At 28.9% G+C, this 16,490-nt stretch overlaps 1 protein-coding gene across 1 annotated transcript; it reads left to right on the top strand.

The window, feature by feature from the left end:
• The first annotated feature begins 6,025 nt into the window (after positions 1-6,025).
• Positions 6,026-9,121, top strand: LOC130663750 (uncharacterized). The gene has a single exon (XM_057463185.1). The coding sequence runs from the start codon at positions 6,796-6,798 to the stop codon at positions 7,402-7,404; it is 609 nt and encodes a 202-aa protein (XP_057319168.1). The 5' UTR covers positions 6,026-6,795; the 3' UTR covers positions 7,405-9,121.
• The last annotated feature ends 7,369 nt before the right edge of the window (positions 9,122-16,490 follow it).

Raw genomic sequence — 16,490 nt, 5'->3', positions numbered from 1 at the left:
AATAATCTACATATTTATTAAGATTGGTAGTAGAATAAATGAATTATGACTGTTATTAAAATATCCAGCTAATAATTTAAATTTATACTTTTCTATATTTTTACAATCTTAGACATAATGTATTATAATCAATTTAAAACTAGAAAAAATACATGTGTTTATTTCTTTCTGATGCTTGAAGAATTATTAAATGATAGGTATAATATTTTCTTTGTAAATACTTTATCATAAAATAGAGAGCTACTAACACCGTTTCAAAAAATATCTCAATAATCCTCTATTATAGTGACTATGTTTATTTTATTCGCTATTATATACTACAATAAAAATAGACTGTTAATTGAAGGTGTAGTTTTTAATCTCTTACCCTAATTTATGCACAAAAAATTTCGTAGACATTATCATTTTTACAGGCCATGGAAGTACAAACTCCCCTTAGTTACTTTTAAGTTCAAAGTTACGGTAAGTGAATCATTGTTCTGACATACTCAAATACAAAACCCGGTATTTTAAAAAAGAATCGCCTTATCGAATATATAGTTAGTACATGATAGCCAGAGTTATTATATTATTATTTATTTTCTTAAATTCAATAACATTCAAATTGTAACTGCCATCATTACATTATAGATATGGTCCGAAGATGTGAACAATGAATTTACGAAATATCACCATAAAATAAAAAATTATGAAAGAGATTGGATGTTGCGAGTTATTTAACAGCTCTAAAAATGATTATTATAATTGTTAAATCTCATTTAGAACGAGACTTAAATTTTCTTTTTGTTTATAAGTTCTTTTGTTATATTATACATTTGTATAATACTAGTTTTAATAAGGTAATTAGATAAAAATTTACTCAAATGTACATACAACTATCCTGAATAGAACCAAGAAAGAAAAGAAAAAAAATAAGTGTTGAGAGTCTTCTTTACAGAAGGTGTTTGACCTTTGTGAACTTTTTCATAAAAAACTTTACATTTATTTCCACAGTTGTCACTTGTTTTTTTTTTCTTTTGTTTCCTTAAGTAAGTATATAACTTTGTTTTCGAGCGTTTGTCTTCGTCAGATAAAATGTTATTGAATGAAAAAGTAAATATTATCTATCATAAAGATTAATAGAAAGTATTTGTATTAAATAATTCAAAATTTATTCTAGATCAAGATCATGTAAAATAACTAATAAATACATGAACAATCTTGTGTGTATACGTATTTGGTTCTTTATTTTCTATACAATGTAATTTCTAGAATTCTTGTCATTGTCCTCGAACCCAAAGTTTAATTTAAATTTAATTTAAACTCTTCCTTCTGTTCATTCAGTCACTTTTACTTCATTATTTTGACATCTACACCTCTTCTGGTAGGATCATTCACCCCGTCAAACGGTGAGACACCCTCACAAAATTTTTTTCATGCTTTTATTCAGGAAATTAATTGAACTTTTCGTTTTAATTTGATCTTAATACTTATCTTTATTTATAAACATTTTAATTGACTTGCAGAGCTTTTCTACATTTTTTTCGACCTTGACTTCTCGAATTCGAGTTTTAGTTTTTTTTGTTTTTATTGAATTTAAATGCCAAGGCATAGAGCCAAATGGCAAAAATAGTATATGTACTTTGGCCAGTAAAGAAGAAAGTCTTAGACCACATGTTTGTCAGCCTCGACTAACAATTACATGTGATCTGAGACGTTTCTGATTTTACTGGCCTAGGTATGTAATATACTATTTCTGCTCGATCAGGGCAGCGGCCCGAAAGTTACCACTTTCCGGTCAGAGGGCAGGAACATTATATACATAGAGTTATGCTTCACGTAATTACAATATATACATGGATAGCTTAAATATAAAAATCTTATAGTACTCATATTTATATAATATCTTTTTATATATTGTAAAATATTTATTTTTCATTTGTACCAGCTCACTATTCACCAATTAATCAATATTTATAAGGTTAATTCGTTCGCGAGATATCGTGGGAGAAAGAAATGCTAAAAAAAACGGTTTTTTTGGAAAACAATGGCATACAAAAATTCGAAGAGCTCGAAAATGTATTCACAACAATGTTTTCGAGCTCCTTGCGCGGAAAACAGCGGGAGGTTTGGGGCTGGCCCGCCTCGTCAACCGATAGACAGATTTTTTTTACTCAATAAAATTTAGTATTTAATTATTTTAATTCTTTACACTGTGAAAGAAATTTGGAGTGAATTCAAAGTAAATATGGATTTTATCTCAATTCTAATTCACTTCGTCACACGGAGTATCAGCATTTGGAAAATGAAGAATTACTCTGTATCATAATTAATAGCAAGTTTTTTTTCAGCAATACAATATAAATTTTATTTTAATTCCTATATACTCCGACCCGAAATTTCAATGTTAAAAAACTCTCTTAAATTTGAAATAGTGGGTTTCATTAACAGGGGTTATCAAATATTTTTGGCTGAGTTTTTTTCGCAAAAAAAATCTCTAAATACAAAATACAGACCGCACATTGATGCACTACTGTCTAATCTAACGAAGTGCGCTTAAATTGTTTGACAATATTCGTTTGTTTAAGAGAAAAACTCGGCCAAAATTTCCATTTACTGCACAAGTGCAACAAAGATAGTACCGTTCGTGGACTTGAGTGTAACAGAGAGATAAGTGCGAACCCCTGTTAATTCGTTTTTAGAAAATAAGGTCCGCTTCGAAATTTCACTTCAAGGGGACTAAATCGAGTATTTAGAAATCTCTAAATCTGAAACAATGAAAATCACTGAAAAATAGTGAATAGTCACTGTTTTAGATTTAAAGAATAAATACAAAATCATCCTTTCCGTAAAATTTTTATAATCTATGATTTAAAGTAAATAAGAATACTTCCAATAAAAATATATGAGTAAATCACGTAACGACACGAATTTTATTAGGAAGTTTACTATAATTAACATTTGAACAGTCCATTTGTATCATCTATTTTGCAAATATTAATTAAGTTTTTATATATAATCTTATTTAAATAAAACAAGAATAATCGTATACAAAGTCATATGTTTTAAATTATAGATATAAACACTGTAAATGATTCGCAGAGTGAACGCGGACTAAATTCAGAGTGAATGCGGAGTGGACGAATTTTTATTAATTCCGGAGAGATTCGGAGTGAAATCCACCTCGAAAAGGAATTTTGGAAATATTATTAGTGAAAAGTAATTCCACTGAATAAAATCGAAGTAAAAACTCGCGTATTACATTACTGATACAGCTGATACGCACACAAACACACAAGCGCACACGCACACACATACTCACACACACACGTGCACACCCACGCACACGGTTTAACTATAGTGATCGAGTAAGTAAAAATATTTTAATGTTAAAACTCTGGCCCGGTGTGAATTGGGAGTGAAATAAAATCCGCTTCACTCCGAAATCACTCCGCTAAAAAAAACCCAGTTCACTCTGTATACGGAGTGATTTTTTTTAGAACTCCGGAACTCCGAGTGAATTCGGATTGAAATTAAATCGGGATTCACTCCGGATTCACTCCTGATTTTTTACAGCGTATGCTATTACAACACTGTAAAAAGAGCGTTGTTAAAAATGGACTCGTTTTAACTCCGCTCGGTGTAAAAATGAAATTACACCGGTGTAGGAGGAGTAATACGCCGGTGTTAAAAATACCAGTGTTAAAGCGGGGTAACCGGAGTAAAAGCGGAGTAAAACCGGTGTAAAAGCGGGGTAAATTGCGTCCGCTTGGAGTATTAACTTTAAAGATTATAAAACACGAAAAAATGTCAGTTCTTTATGAAAATTAATAAAGAATATCATTTTTTAACAAGTATAGTGATCGAGTAAGTAAAAATATTCACAAAGTAAAAGAATATCTACATCGGCGGCGGCGTTATTTTAACACCGGTTTAGAATGTTTACACCGGTGGCGGCGTTATTTTCACACCGCTTTCGGAGGTAAATTTAACACCGATAATTTTAACACCTACACCGCTTGGATTTAGCCCGGTAGTTTTTTACAGTGAATAGAAATTAAATATATTTAATTGCACCAGATTAGTAGCAATTAAATATACAAAAAAATTAAATGACAAACGGCTAAAATTGATATTACTTTTTTAATTTGGTCTGAATTTATTTTAATCTCCCTTATCTATATTGGCATATATAATTAATTATAAATTATCCAACCCGAGCAATCAATGTAATCCTGAAAAATAAATGAGTTAACACATGAGGGAGACTCTTGAATAAATATCTATTTTTATAAAGTGGTAGATATAATAATTATCACAATAGATTACTGTCTATGTCACATAACGTCAAAACCATACGTAATAAATATTTTCTTCTGGACCACACATTGTATGGTAATGTATATAATTGGCAATCAGTTTATAAGTATCTACACAAAAATAATAATTGACTGGTGGTTATAAACGATGTTTTGTTATTTATAGGATTTTATCTATATTATTTACACATGTAAGATTGATTAAATGAACTAATTACCGCAGTACATTTGTGGCCTGTTTTCCTATGTTGGACCCCATAAATCCCCGACAATATACATGGATTTTTATATAGAATGGGGCCCGAGCCAGTCCCTACGCTTGTAAATTGCGGCCTTCAAGAAGACCATCACTTAGGGAGTAATCCACTGGCTATTTTGATCATAGTCAACAAATTGTAACACAAAATTATTCATTAATGTAGATTGATTTTATTACAATCCGCATTCACTCTAATCCAGAGTTTTAATACTTAAATACTTTTATATTTAGTAGAAATAACTTTTTAGGAGAAACATAATTATTTCAATCAATAATTGATTCATTAATAATTAAACATAGGATATTATGTTTTTAATTTATAAAGTGTTTTAGTATAAATCATTAAATTTTAATTTCATATAATACATAATGAAATTATCACATTATTTACTAGTTATAGTGACATAGTTTTTACGAGAATATTTTATATTTCGGTACAATATAAAATGATGTTTTGTAATATAGTTGATGTAAATCATATGACAGTTTGTGACTCAGTATACTATCATATAAAATTCTATGATTCTATTCTATAGAATTCTATAAAATTATAGTAATGAGGGAAAATAAAAAGTCCATTTCTTTAACTTCATAAGCGTGAAAGTTTTCATTACCAACTGTTTATAATTTTTTTAAATTATTTTGCGTGAATATATGGAAATGGATCTCGTAAGTGGTTTTGTATACTCCAATATATATTTATATATAAATGTCAAAATATCAAAAATCTAAGCTCACTATGTATTAGTAATTTTTTTTTAATAATTAATATTTTCCAAAACTTCTCCTTCAGAGCGAATTTCACTTCGAAGGAAAGTGAATAAATAAAAAATCATCCACTCTGCAACTTTTTTATATAGTGTATAAGCTAGTTTATAATCACATTAATATTTTATATTACTGACAGATTTGAATTTGTAACTAATTTCAAATAATTTGTTTATAATTTAAAAAAAAATATTTTCAACAGTGTATTTCATAATATAAATTCTACAGTACTAATTATAAATATTTAAATAGCATTTAAATAAATTTTATTTAAACAGTTTGTAAAAATATATAAAAAGATACAATTATATTATTAGCTCAATATTCTTATTACAATCATAATTGTTTTTTATTCTACCTCCAAAGTCTTGCTTCTTTGCACGTGAGATCGTGGGTCGAGCCAATGTAACAATTAACAACGTGACGATTCAGCTCAGGACGTACTGGAGACGCAGACGAGTGTTGAGATCGACCTTAAATTCTATACCATGTTGTATAACCGCAGCTAAAACACCAGAATAACTTGTACCTTATACCATTAGGATACCAAAATAGTCGTTTTGCTGATCGAATCATCAAATGAGATATTATTTAAAATATTGGTCTTTTTGATTTTCTTAAAAATCATACGTGTATTTTATTTTTTCACGATATTTTTAGTTAAGTATACGAAAATGAACTATCTACTGTTTTATTCAAAACTATTAAACATCTGTTAAAAAAAAAATTATTTATTGTAATGCATTACTTGAAAAATTAATAAATAAATCTTTGAATATATTTTGTAAAAAAAAAAAGTTGCTGATTTTTATTATATGTAAATTTTGATTGCTGGAATAAAAAAAGTACAACTAAGACCTGAATCATTCATATATTATGCATATCAAAGATTCAAGTCAGAATAAAATTAATACTACTTAAAAATAAAAATATAAATCTAGAATTTATTAGATATGAAAAAACAAAAATTTTTGATATTTTAAATATATTAATAACTTATTGTTATCATTTATGTTAAATTGTCATATAATAACTATTTATACAAGGGATTAAAATGCAATGATGTGGAGTTTGATACGTATGACAAACGCAAGTAGACCAAAATTTTCACGTGGAAATAGAAGCGCAGGCGTATGTACCCCCTGTGCGCCGCAGGACGATAATATATAAAGGGTGCGACTGTCAGTATAAGCTCAGTCAGACACTTACTACTGAATCGTAACAATTATTCATTCAACTTAAATGAATTGATTCATATCAATAACAGTATCGTAGTTGATAAAAACAAATAAAAATAAAATAATAGTAGTGCTTGAAATAAATAAAGATAAATCAGTGTAATTATTCAAATAAATTTTTTAAACACTGAAAAATTATAACAATAGTGTAATTAAATCTCTAATTATATTATTGAACATATAATACAATTTTGAGTAAATAAAAATTGTTTATCGTCAATTAATTCCAATAATGGAAAGAAAATTAAGAATTAAAAATTCATCTTCACACCATCAACGTCGGTCTGAATTCATTGATGATGAGTGTAGCACCGACAGTGGTTGTAGCAGTGGTGGAAGTACAGGAAGTGCCGAACACCTATCACGGCGTCAAGTCAATGACCCAAGATCAACGTTTCACCATCGTTGTTATATTAATCATGTTCATTATAATAATGAACCCTCAACAACAAGATCACAAGAACGGTTAACAAGGTCACACATAAACTCTAATCAACGAGGACGTACTTCTAAATCATCAAGATCATGGAGTCCAAATAATTCGAGACAACATACTGAAAAATCACCAACTCGTTCATCCAGTCCATCAGATGCTCATAGTACAGACAGTGATTCACTCAAAAGCACACCTAAAACAGACGTTTTCCGACGTGCTTTACAGTATCTCACACTCGTTAAATTGGAAAATAATAGTAAGGAAAAAAAACTTACAAAAAAAAGCCCAAAGAAAATTTTGAGAAAGCCTGTTTCCTACACCTACGTCAAAGGATTATCCGGCTTACCAACGCAACGAGTGCCTAGAACTTCAACACCAGAACATTCTTCAGGTTGCTCTTGCTGAATTAATATTTATTGTCGTCGTTAGAAATTTTCGTCTCTGGTAAATAATAAATATCATTATTTATTTAAGTTAAGATAAATTAAATTATTTATTTTTAATCAGACAGCTTTTAAATAATGATATAAAAATTACTATTAAAAAAAAAATTAATGCTCAATGAAATGTAATTTTCATCGCTTTTATTTCTATTATTTATTTAAATACTATTCAATTAGATAGATAATAAAATGAAATAATAAATACTTAGCATTTTTACATAAATATAATGGTACATAATATTAATTATAAATAATAATATCTTATTGTACCTATAATTTATTAACTACCATATTTAATAATAATAAAAAAATAAATTCGATTTATACATATTTCTCAACACTTAAAAGTCAAAATGGTAAAATGCACGAGCTTAAAAATTTATTATAATTACTCAACTATTTAAAATTTTTGAAATATAAAAATATATTGGATAATGTCAATTAGAACAAAATCGATTTGAAATATAATTTTTATCACAAAGATTATTTTTAATATCACAAATAATAACAAAATGTTTAAAAAAAAATATTATTTGTTGTTAAAATCTATTGGCAAAAATTACGTGAGAGAAAAATTGATGTCATTATTTTGACACGATGCATAATAAAATATCTTTATAGAAAAATACCTCAAAATTTGGTATGAGAACACAATATAGCGATAATAATGAATGATTATCTAAATAAATACTTCCAATCGGTATATCAGTATTAATTATAGTTATATACCTTATTTTTAAAATAAATTCTTGACATGATACAATATCAATAATCATAAACTACTAAATAAAATTATTATTATTATGATTATGATAAGTATAATAATGTAAACTATCATATCATAAAATCTTTAAAGTCGTTTTCAGATTTTTCTGAAATTACAATTTATAAATAGTAAATTACTATTACGGTGGAGAATTGTGTTGTCAACTATATAAAAAAAACAATGATAAATAAAATAACCGAGTCAATTATAAAATTTAATCTAATTTTTATTACTATAAAGATCGTGCTTAATCGAAAATAAATTTTCACAAAAAAATAAAAACTTATGCTAATCTCAAAAGATCGGCTTAAAAACTTTCGATTCTTTTTTTATGATTATACTGTTACATTTTGTTTATAACTAAAAAAAACTATTGATATATATCGTGCACATATATTATCAGTACTTATGTTTTTTTTCAATGCTCGTTTTATCTTTTAAAGAGCACTCACAACTTTTTCAATAGTATGATTTATTTAAAAAAAAACTAAATCGGTTTATTGTATTTTTTCGAAAATAAAAATTTTTTGAGAAATAAAAATAAATAAATAATGAGTGATTTCTAAAATCATTATTATCTTATAAAAAAAAATGAGTAACATTTAATTTTAAAAATAGAAATAAATACTCATATGCGATTTCCCTTATCGTCTTCATTTGTATACAATTCACTCTAGTGCCTTTGTAGATTTCCTCTGTATGACTCATGAATGACTTACACAACGTTTTTATGTAAAATAAAATTTAATGTAAAAGTTGGTATTTAAGTATGTGTGAGATCTAATTGTGTATTAAATATATACTTGAAATAAAAACAAAACATTTTAAATATTGTAAAAAAAATTTAGCTATATACGTGTATTTTATACGATATCCTTGTAGACAAGATAAGTTCTAAATAAACATTTTTAATGCTGAAATGAAATATTTTTTTGTAGAACAATAATTTCCACCCTTAATTTCCTTTTTACTCAATGTTTTTATCGTTATATAAGTATATTCTCATATATGTACTTAATCATTTCGTTAGTTTTTTTCTTTATTGATAATACATTTTATTTTTTTTTTATTTTTCATGTTATATTTTAATGTTAATGTTATTTTTAAAATATTCAAATCAGTATAGTTATGTTATTCACAACAAAGTTTTAATTAAAATGAACTCAATACGAAATATTTAAACCTCCGGATCTTTTTTACGTAGTTCTATATTCATTGCGGGACATCGAACTTCAACACCTTTTGACCCGATTACAAGTTAGCAATAAACTCTAGATTCTGCATCGTATGAACAGATTTATCTCATCACATATACGAGAACGGTTTTGTATTTTTAGGTTGCCACATAATATTCGGAATTAAAATTAAAAAAAACATTGTATGAACAATCCAAAGTAAATAATACGTTGAAATAAAATAGAAAAAATTTAGATAACAAAAATTTGAAAATCGAAAAAAAAAACTGAACCCACATTCAAAATATAACATTAAAATATAGTGTTTCAATTTATTGAATTTTGATTTTTTTCTTTATTAGTAGAATTAAATATGATGATGTGATGACACTATTTATTGGTGGATTCATCCTTAGAGAATATATAGGAGGCAATATATATACAATGTACGTCAGGTTAAACATTATAAATATCTATTTGGGTGTATTCCTAAATAAGTATGTAGTGGACTTGAACTCACCGAGGTAAGTAGCCTCGATAAATCACTGTTGTTATTTGATATAGTCAATCGTTGTTTAACTTTACCTTTGTCTCATTTCATGCTATTTCTAAATGGATTAATCACCGTTAATTATACTATTTAACTCAGATATTTAAATTAAAACACTTAAGCACAGTTTTTTCACCCGTAATTTTTTCAAATACAAAATTGTATTATTTTTGAAAATATATCACTGAAATATGGACAAAACGAACCACCCCAAAAATTTGGTAAAAAATTTTTTTTTTTCCAAAATTGTTCTGATCCGTCATTGATGACTCTTATGAATTCTTTTCCACAATTCTGAGTGTACCAGAATTGAAAAAAAATTTTTTTTATTTTTGACTATTCTTTACGACTCAATGTATCATTGGCCACAAAAAACACATGTGCATTCTTCGATTCAATACTCTTTCAACTCTTTTTCTCAATTACTTATATTTATTTCTACCCGAATCTATGCGTTTCACCAAAAATCTAAGAATTGCTTGTTTTTTAATTATTTTTGATTTTTTGAATTTTCATAGTCCAAAGGAAGACATAACGTATTTTAGCTTTAAGAGCCCAAAAAAAAAACATTGTCGTGGAGAGTTGTTTCAGCTCGAAGAGTTTAAAACCGTATTAACAACAAAAATATTTTTCACTTGAATTTAAAATTTAAAGCGTACCTGTCACTAAGAATTGTTATCATAGTGCTTCTACGTTATGTCATCGAGGCCTCCGCCATCGTGACTGATCTAAAAAAAGATACATTATCCACCTGACATTACAACACTAGTAATCAGTAGCTTCTCCGGTAGTGACAGCTTAGCAGGAACGACAGCTAGAGCTTATGCTACGCTTTATAGTTACCATCATAGGCACATGTTGGAGTCGCTTATCAGTACTCTAATCCTCTCATTAAATATTCAAAATTTTGTATTTTAATAACGATGTCATTGAAACTGTTGGAGACCCAAGTTTTATTTTAATTAAGGAAATTCTTAGACAATGTCCCCCATGCACTTTTTAAAAATATTCAATCACCTTATTTGAACTGCCATAAAACCATATTAAAATTTTATTGATTAATCAAAAAAAAGTTAAAGTATTGATTGAAAAGAGGGCAACGTAGTTAAAATTTCATTGAGACATAGATTTGAAAAAAAGTTACTTACAGTTATTATCAATTAGGAGTTAAACGAATTTCGGTACAATTGTGTCCCCAAAAAACTCAAAATTCAGCGAAGTATTCACAATCTCCCATCGCTCAGAAAAAAAGTTCCCCCTCCCCCCACTGCTGCAGTGATAGCGACCTTCACAGTGCATGAAATCAAAAAAACCAAAAAGTTTATTAAACTAGAAGGCATTATCCGTACCATGACCCTCGGGCTAAGATAAAATTTAAATTCAACAAAATGGCGGAGTTTTTATAAAAAATTTCAAATTTTGCGGGAAAATTTTATGATTTTTGGCCTGCCAAAATCACACTTTTGATTCGATCGGAAAACTTAAGTTTCATGGTACGTAGAAATAAACATAAAAGAAACTGCAATTCAAATTAAATCGATCGGATGATTTGTCTTCGAGTTATAGACGCGCAACAATTTTGAAAAACGTATTTTCGAGAACCGAGAAGCGGCTGCTCTTCAGATGACAGTCACTCAAAAAAAATATTCGAGATATACACTAGAAATTGTAGTATGTTATTTTTGAAGGTATAGACTACCGAAATATGTAAAAAAAAATTGATTTTTAAAAATTTCACACTAGTGGTCCCTCTTAAGAGGTGTGAATATAAATTACGATTTTTTTTTTATGTTCCAAAACTTTTTGCAAACTAAATCAGCGAGAAAAAGAAATGTAATTATCAACTATTAATTAATCATTTCCAAATCAGTTATTAACTTATGAAAAACGTCAGAGTTATATTTATTAATAATATTAAAATGATAATATAAAAAAAAATTATTTATTATATATATTTATATTTTTTTTTAATAATTTATGATCTAGCTCGTGATAAACTATCAGGTACAACAGTGATGCATTTTTTGTTCAACTTGAAGAGCTAAACATCTTAAAGTTGTAAAAATTTTATTTAAGCTGAAAACCAAAAAATTTCAAGGCATCAGGGCCACAGAGTCAATAGATTTTAAGATTTTTTTTATCTATATCAAAATAAGACGATCGAAAAAAATATACTTTTTTATAGTATGATTATCGGTGTAGGGTTTGACTCTCTATACAATTATGAAATTATGAAATACTGTTGCTGCAACAGGAGACATTCATGTGTAGGGGAGGGTGAGGCAGAGCGGCCCCCCTGAAATTTTGATCAAAAAAAAAATTTTTTTTTTTTCGACTAATTACTATAAATCCGATATGTTTGCGCATTTTTATCCCTACGCATGACATTTGGGGCAAAATGGACAAGCCCAAAATTTCGAAAAAGTGATTTTTTCATATTTTTATCGTCAAATTAAAAAAAAATTAGTATTATTCCACATTTCTAGCCCTACGCATAACACCTGGGGCAAAATGGACCAGCCGAAAGTTCCAAAAAAATTTTTTTTTCATATTTTTCGGCCTTTTTTCTATGTAAGAGGCAAATTTGGTCACTAAAAATTTATAAAAATTAAATTTTTTTTTTTAGTTGATAAATTTTTGAAATAAAGTAAAACTATAGAATTGATTTTTTTTTTTATTAAATAAGAATTATAAATTAAGGTAATCGCGAGTGAACGATTTATTACACTTTAAAAAATTTTTTTCGAGTAATATAAAACCAAAAATAGTTGTCAAGAGAAAGAAATACATTCTTAATGATAAAAACAATTTAAAAAAAAAAAAAAACGAAAAAAAAAATTTTTTTACCACTTTTTGGAGGGGGGCCGCTCTGCCCCACAAACAAAAAAAATTTTTTTTTCAGAATTTTGGCAAAATGTCCATAAATTTGTTCGAAATAGGACAAAAGTAAAGTGATCTTATGGTTGAAAGCCACAAAAAATAATAATTGGCTTAGGGGGGCCGCTCTGCCCCACCCTCCCCTATATAAATTATAAATACGATTGAATGTCAATGAATCATTAAATAATTATAAATGAATAAATAAATATATCACATTTGGTGAGATTGACGTTCAACACTTGAGAAATGCAATATTTGAGATTTGTTAAAAAAAACCGTTTTTTTCATTTAAAAATAATTATGATTCAACGTAAACAGAATTTCTTATCTTATCCTAACAATTTTTTTTTCAAAGCTGTTGTCAAAATATGCAGTAAATCTAACAATACTTCTCTGGCTATTCATGACATGGATTATTTTAACGAAATTCAGATATATTTCTGACTGGAAAAATAAAAGATAGTGAAAAATTTTCAATTCACATTAAAAAGATCATAAAACTTATATAATTAACAAGTACATGAAAACAGTAAACAAACAGGTGTGCATAGCCATGAAAATAGTGAACGTGACTGATCACACAGTTAGCGGATATTTCGCAGTAACCATGATGAGGCCAAGGAATGACCTATTTTCATAGGAGCAGATTCTATGACGTCAGATTCCATTCATGACCCTGTCGCGTGACCTAAATTCAACGAGCAATGAATAAAAACCCAAGAAATACCATAGTTCATTGAAATATATATATTTCAGCTATAAAATGAATAATCAGTTATTCGCATTTAAATAGGCTATATATAACTTTTAATCATTGCTCTTAATCAATTCATAATCAAGAACATTCGATATATTCAATAATCAGAAACTGACATTGAAATGTTATTATAATTACAAATTTTTTTATCATTTTTTCGTACGTTTCTAAAATATTAAGAAAGTGCCGCAAGTTAGTAATCGTTTGGGCCAGTATTCAAACTTTTTTTTGCATACAAATTCGAAGACGTTATGAAAAGTATTTATTTATTATAACAAATTATAAATACGTAACACCAGAACTATTTATTCAAATTTTCCTTGACTTTTGTTTGCAATAATGTCTAAATAAATTGACTCATTCGAATGGTTTTTATTCGACAAATAATAGGTTTCATCAAGAATATGACTGAATTACTTTTTGAAATCAAATTGTTATAAAATTTACAACTTATTTCAGAAATCCCTTGAAAAAAAAAGAAAGTTATTAATTTAAATTTTACTTTATGAAATCAAGTTTTTAACTGATGTCAAAGTTGTGAGGCATAATGAAACTATATTCTTGCTGTTTTTAGGATCATGCATAAGAATGTTTGACTTCAGACCAGGGCAAAGTCGGCCACTCGAGTCGTAAGTGAGGGCTGCCATCACCCGCAGTCTGAAATCGTGTTTCATCCTGACCGTAAATTGTGATTTACAATTTATAATGAAGCTGAAACTATAAACACACTGTAAAAAATTTTGAGTCCGCGGGGTGGTGTAAATGATTTAGTGTTAAAATTTTCAACCCACCGGTGTGAAAGTTATCCGACGCATGGTGTTAAATTTTTGACCGTGATGTGAATTAAAACGTTTACACCACGAATAGTGTAAATGTATAAGTTCTTTATTTAAAACTCTCGATTACTTCAACACCAGGTAATTAATTTTTATTTCAAAGTAATCTTCATCAATAATAATAATAATGATATACTAAAGCTGCAATCTATATATTATTTGATCATTTTTAACTATAGTTTATATTATCGGACAATATTTGAGGTAATAACACCGAACGGTGTGGAAGTAGTATATTGTACAACTAGTGCGGTAAGTTGTCGATTGCCCACGAGAGCGAAGTTGAGCGCACGAACGAAGTGAGTAATCGACGAATTGAACATACTTTTTTTTTGTTATTAATGCGATATGAGTACTATTTTAGTGCTCGCTGTTTTGTTTCCAAGTAGCTTTTTGCTGATTCAACTGTTGCCGCGACATTTTTGTGAATTGAGCGATAATCTGCATGCGACTAGAAGTAAGTTTGCTTGTCGCACACAGATAATCATATAACGCACACAAATTTCGTGGAAACAGTTGAATGGGCAAACAGCTATTTGGCGAACAAAAGAGCGTGCGCTAAGGTAGCACTTATAATGCATGAATGATAACAAAAAACTCTTATACCGTGTTAAAAGTACACCGATCAGATCAGAGATCCTCATGCAATGCATATAAGTGCCTTACCACCAGCCTAACACTCTTACCATCTCGGGAAATAAAGAGACTCTGGTCAAAGTAGGTTTGGAATGGGCCCCCCCCCCCCCATGGTACCAATTTCCTATATTGGTGAACAGGTTACAGATTAGCGGTGATACGAAACTTCTCCTCAATGGCCTTAAAAGGGTTTCTTCCACTTATAATGACTAAGATTTCAAACACGCCATTATACACACTTGCCCTCATCCATCACTTAGTGATATCTTATCTACGAGTTTTTTCGGGCGCCATAATTTTTTAAGACAGATCACGGCGGGGTTTGGCCCACTCGAGAATGACAAGAATGTCAGAGTTGAAATTGCGAAAACCTTCAGTCAGTGGGCAAAAACATTATTTGTTTCTTCCCAAGGAACGAAACAAGTTTGTTTCTGCCCGCTGACTGCAGGCATTCACTATTTACGCGTTTGCTATTATTCATTCGCGGTATTGGACTGAAATTAGCTTGTTTCGACTGGCTGTAGAGACACCGAAACTTCAAGTTTCGATGCTGGTTGTCATGAAAATGAATTAATTAATGTAACGGAGCCAAAACCCCCACCCTCATTCACAAAGAGATCATTTTCTTACCAATATCAGGAATACACGACCTGTGGGTGTCCCGTCTTTTGTACCACAATATAATCAAGTAGTATAATCAACAAGCAAAATATTGAACGTAAGCTCATTATTGGTGTCTCCTTATTAGGACCAATAATCAGTGACCAATAATCCTGTTGCGTGTAGGGGCCAAACAAGAACCATTACGATAATATATCCATAAAACCCTAGGATTCGGTTTCCCTTATGCGGGCTTGAAGGGTTCACCCATTATTGTACCGATTCCTTTTTTTGTCGATATACCATTTGCCCAAGAGAGGACGTGGTTTCTTCCTCTGCCTTCCGTGGAAATTTCCCAAAAAGAATGTACATATGTAAATTTTCCGTATCTCTCGAATGGCATAATTGATTTAAATTGGACTTACGACACCTTAAAATTACATTAAAGTCAAATAGACATCACCTTGTTGAAAAACTGGTGTAAGTCACGATGTCCAGCATTAAGGTTTTCGCTGTTATAAATTTAACTTCAGTTACGGTATATCGATTTTTGCCATTGTTAATTGCTCAAAAAATCCGATAGATTTTTTATAGCTCTATGTATAAGGCCCTATTCTTAACTATAACACTTCTCATAGAACTCATTCATTCTTATAAAATCCCTATGGGAATTTATGAGAATCTATTGGATTCTGTGAGATTTTCTAAACAGGGTATTTCCTGGCTGTCGCGGTATATGTTAACTATTTATAGAATAGTAAGGCTAGAAATATCCCTGATTAAAAAAAAACAATTCTAAACGACTCAATTTCATTACTATATAGATACACATTTAACACTGAGTAAAT

This window comes from Microplitis mediator, chromosome 2 (assembly GCF_029852145.1).
Source record: "Microplitis mediator isolate UGA2020A chromosome 2, iyMicMedi2.1, whole genome shotgun sequence".
Lineage (NCBI taxonomy): Eukaryota > Metazoa > Arthropoda > Insecta > Hymenoptera > Braconidae > Microplitis > Microplitis mediator.
Note: the sequence above shows the minus strand (reverse complement) of the source record. Positions and strands in the feature narration are given on the sequence as shown.

What these genes read in the sequence shown, in the direction of transcription:
- LOC130663750 (XM_057463185.1), top strand. Translation starts at nt 6,796, where the DNA reads ATGGAAAGAAAATTAAGAATTAAAAATTCATCTTCACACCATCAACGT.